A 4,581-nucleotide genomic window follows, 5' to 3' on the forward strand; every position below is an offset into this window, starting at 1 on the left:
AAGAAACCAATCACTGACGGGTATGTATGGACCACAGACTAGACATTCTATGCATCTCTTCTATGTATCTCTTCTATTCTATATCTATCGTCACCGCTTTTCCCTACCGGAAGCAGCCTCGGCGTGCCCCATGTTGGATTCAGCCGAACCCGACTCGCAGCGCCCCCTGCGAGGCCTCGCAGAAAGAACTTTCACGGTGAACGGCGTTGAGCTCCTGTGTGATCGCCGACCTTAGTGCCGGTGCCGTGAGCTTCTACATTATGCTACGATTGCCGGATCGACCCCCGCCTCGCCGTACACCTCCCGTAGCAGTCGCTCCTGCATCGCCCCGGCCGGGTACGTGATGCCTGCGTGACGAGAGTCAGTCGTCATGGCAACCGCGACGCGCACGAGCACTTCCGATTATAAAATTACTGAACAGACTTTCGTATGCGCTCGCACTCGGGCTTCTCGCGCCCTGTCATCGTCCGTCAGAGTCTCGCTCATCGATCTGGTGTGTGTGTTGTGTGTGTGTGCTGCTGTGTGTGTGTGTGATGTGTCGTGTGTGTGTGTGTGTGCTGTTGTGTGCTGCGCGCGAGCGCGTGAGTGCCTGTGTGGTGGTGTGCCTGTGTGTGTGTGTGGTGGTGTGTGTGTGTGTGCTGTGTGTGTTGTGTGTTGTGTGTCCTCTTATAGCTATATAATGTTATATCAATCACTAATCCAACGCCAACATATATCGATGCCGATGCACCTGTGTGGGTGAGGACGTCATCGCACCCGGTTCCTTAATCCATCTGTGGTGGCTTGGACCGTGAATGCTAAGTCACGGTGCGGCCCTCCTTGCCGGATGCTCTCCGTGACAGCCCAGAACTTACCACGCGCGCCTCTGCCTTTGCGTAGCCATTTCCTAAGATTAGAATACCAAACTTCACCAGGCGACTCGCACTCGAAAGGTTTTCCCGCGGCGTTGAATTAGGATTCTGAGGATTCGATGAGCATTTACAAATGTCAGATGTGCGTTGCTCACGGCTGCGTCGAATGACTTGCACGCCATTGGTGACAGGCATTCCCAATTTATGATACTGCAGCGAATGCTGTGGTTCAGCGTTCAGGTTGGGACTCAGCCCGCTATAGCAGCAGTCACACTGGCCGCTTTCTGATAGACGCTTTAACAGCATTGTCCACGGCGTACAGACGGAGTGAGCATTTGCAGTTGTCGTCGCGGTAGTAGGGACCTGTAGAAGCACAACAACGGCGGAAACCGCACTGGCGTAACGTAATCTGCACGGTACAGCACTCGTTTCCATCCCTCAACCGCCCTCGGTCGTCTCCGGTTGCTGCACGTTTTGAACTATTGGTTAAACTTACCGCTTAATATGGCTGAATTAATTTTAAAATTGCGCGGGGCATATGCGTGTATAATATGCCACCATTAACATTACGCTATCATCAGATTCGAAACGGTTACAAAGGAGCTTGGAACTAGTCTTTTCGGGCGAGAGGGCAGTTTGGGCAGGCGGGAACACGAATGTGGATTTGGCCATATATGTACTTTAATTAAAAAGTGCAATGTTCAGGGCAAACCAAGACCCAAAGATGAATAAGGAACTCTAAGAACTCAATCAAAGACGAATTAAGCACTCTTTAAGAACTCAAAACGGTAATTTTAAATATATACGGAGGTCAGGATAAACGGAGTTTAACCTGCCGACACCGGAATACAACGAGGGCGGTATTGAGGAATGGAAATCGAGTGTTAGATTTCATTTTAATAAAGTTAAACATATCTGCTCAACTTCTGAGTGCGAAACTAGAAGTAGAGGCGGTGTGGAACATGAGTCGTAGTGGTAAACTCTCTGACTCTGAGATCGATAGAATGGAGAGGCGGTTGGACAAGGGCCATTTTGGGATCTACGCGATCCCGTTCAACGTTTTCTCGGACAACGCGGTGTCAGCTTCCAGGACTCCCACACCTCGTAAGCCCATCGCTCATCGAGGCGCCCGACGAACACAGCCGATCCGGCGGTGCTCGCAGCTCGAGCGGGTTCGCAGCCTGCCAGCGAGAGAGAGGGAGAGGGGTAGAGGAGAGAGGGGGGTAGAGAGAGGAGAAAGAGGAGGAGTAAGTTGGAAAGAGGGATGAGGAGCGGAACGAAGGGGTGACAGAGAAGAGAGGGAGAGAAGAGAGAGGGGATTAAGCCGTGTATACGTGTGAACGCAGCTATTATTTACTCTGTTTATTCTTTTTCGATTTAAGTTAACGTGATTTGTTGTGTTTGTTTTCTGTTATTAATTCGACTACTCTTCCATCATTCTTCTATCTTCGGTTTATTCTGATTAAGACAATTAAATTAATTTAGCGATGAGGATACGTGGTAAGATGGCGCCTCGGTCGCGTGCCCTCTGCCAATCATCAGCGAGAATAACTTTTTTGTTCTCGGGCAAAGGTCTCGCTGCAATGGCGAAGGTCATCCTAACGATGGAGGAGGGGGTTATACCGGGAAACCTGCACTACAGTCAGCCGAATCCAGACGTTCCAGGTCTGCGAAATGGGAAGCTTCAGGTGGTGACCAGTTCTACGCCACTGCCCAGGGGCTGCTTTGTCGGCATCAATTCCTTCGGGTTTGGTGGTGCCAATGCACACGTGATTGTAAAAGGCTCAAGCAACGCAAGGTTAGGGTTAATAAATTGTACATCTCTCTTTCTCTCTCGTCCTCTCTCTCTCTCTCTCTCGTTCTCTTTCTCTCTCTATTCCTCTCTTTCTCTTCCTCTCTTTTCCTCTCGTTCTCTCCCTCTTTCAATTACTCTCTCTCTCTCTCTCTCTCTACCCCCTCTCTCCCTCTACCCATTTCCCTCTCTCTCGCTGCAGGTTGCGACCCGCTCGAGCTGCGAGGCAGCCGGACGGCTGTGTTCGTCGGCGCATCGATGAGCGAGGCTCACGAGGTGTGGAGTCTGGAAGCTGACACCGTGTCCGGAGAAACGTTGACGGGATCGCGTAGATCAATGCTGTCCAACCGCCTCTCCTTCTATTTCGATCTCAGAGGTAAGAGATATTTACATAGATCAATGCTATCCAACCTACTCTCCTTCTATTTCGATCTCAAAGGTGAGAGATATTTAATTTATTAAGATATTTAACACTCGTTTCCATCCCTCAAACCGCCCTCGGTCGTTTCCGGTGTGCAGGTTAAACTCCGTTTATTTGACTGTATTATATTTTAAAATTAAGTTTTGAGTTCTTAGATGCCTTATTCGTCTTTGTTTGAGTTCTTAGATGCCTTATTCATCTTTGGTTTGGTTTGCCTGCATTGCACTTTTGTATTAAATACATATGACTGGGCCATATCCATATTGTTTCCGTCTCCCAAACCGCCCTTGCCCGTAAAAGACGTATTCCAAGCTCTATTTTCACCGTTTCGAATCGAATAGATAGCGTAAGTTGGTGTATATTAGTGGTGGCTATTAGTATTAGTAAACAAGGCGCAATTTTAAAGCCAATTAAGCGGAGTTTAACCATAGTTCAACGTGCACACCGGAGACGACCGAGGGCGGTTTGAGGGATGGAAACGAGTGTTTACCGTGCAGATTACGTTACGCAGTGCGGTTTCCGCGGTTGTTGTTGCTTCTACAGGTCCTAGCTACGCGATCGACACTGCATGCTCCTCCAGTCTGTACGCCGTGGACAATGCTGTAGCCGCTATCAGAAGCGGCCAGTGTGACTCTGCTATAGTCGGTGGAGTCAACCTGAACCTGAAGCCACAGCATTCGCTGCAGTATCATAAATTGGGAATGCTGTCACCAGATGGCGTGTGCAAGTCATTCGACGCAGCCGGTGAGCAACGCCATCTACATTTGTAAATCCTCATTCAAATCCTCGAATCCTAATTCAACGCGCGGGAAAACCTTCGAGTCGAGTTCGCCTGGTGAAGTTTGGTTTCTAATCTTTAGGAAATGGCTACGGCAAGGCAGAGGGCGCTGTGGTAGTTCTGCTGCAGCGGAGAGCATCGGCAAGGAGGGCCCACGTGACTATCATTCACTCCAAGTCCAACACAGATGGATTTAAGGAACAGGGTGCGTAGGCGTCTCACCACACAGGGCTCGGTCGATATAGTTGGGCGTGGATTAGTGATTGATATAAATTATAAGGCTATAGAGGTACACACACACACACACACACACACACACACACACACACACACACACACATACACACACACGCACGCACGCACACAACAAGCCAGCCCCTTACGGCGTATTGAGTTTCCTCGGCAGCTGTATACGTTACACAACATTGCACCGCTTCCGCGTATAACTTATAAGGTCGTATTATGCAAGCATATACGCAGCCGGTGAAAACCTCAAACGCGCTTACCAGCTATACACGCACGCACACGCACGCACGCGCGCACGCACAAATGCTTCATACTATGCAGGACTTCGGCAGCTGCACTAGCTGCTGCATATCTCGCTTTTATTTATTCGCAGCAGCACTCGATTAGCAGCAGTACTTCTAGTGTGAAGTCCCCGTACGATTAGCAGCAGCAGCAGCAGTAGTAGTAGTAGCAGTAGTAGTAGTAGCAGTAGTAGTAGTAGTAGTAGTAGTAG

General features: G+C 49.5%; 1 protein-coding gene across 1 annotated transcript in view; it reads left to right on the top strand.

The window, feature by feature from the left end:
• LOC106811213 (fatty acid synthase-like) overlaps nt 1-4,581 on the top strand; it is a 30,974-nt gene that overhangs the window by 4,292 nt on the left and 22,101 nt on the right. Inside the window, exons 4-6 of the mRNA XM_014814769.1 lie at nt 2,846-3,019; nt 3,608-3,808; nt 3,925-4,051. Of these exons, the coding sequence (XP_014670255.1) occupies nt 2,846-3,019; nt 3,608-3,808; nt 3,925-4,051 (502 nt within the window). The remainder of the gene's footprint in view (nt 1-2,845; nt 3,020-3,607; nt 3,809-3,924; nt 4,052-4,581) is intronic.

Source organism: Priapulus caudatus, unplaced genomic scaffold, assembly GCF_000485595.1.
Source record: "Priapulus caudatus unplaced genomic scaffold, Priapulus_caudatus-5.0.1 Scaffold516, whole genome shotgun sequence".
NCBI classification, from domain to species: domain Eukaryota; kingdom Metazoa; phylum Priapulida; class Priapulimorpha; order Priapulimorphida; family Priapulidae; genus Priapulus; species Priapulus caudatus.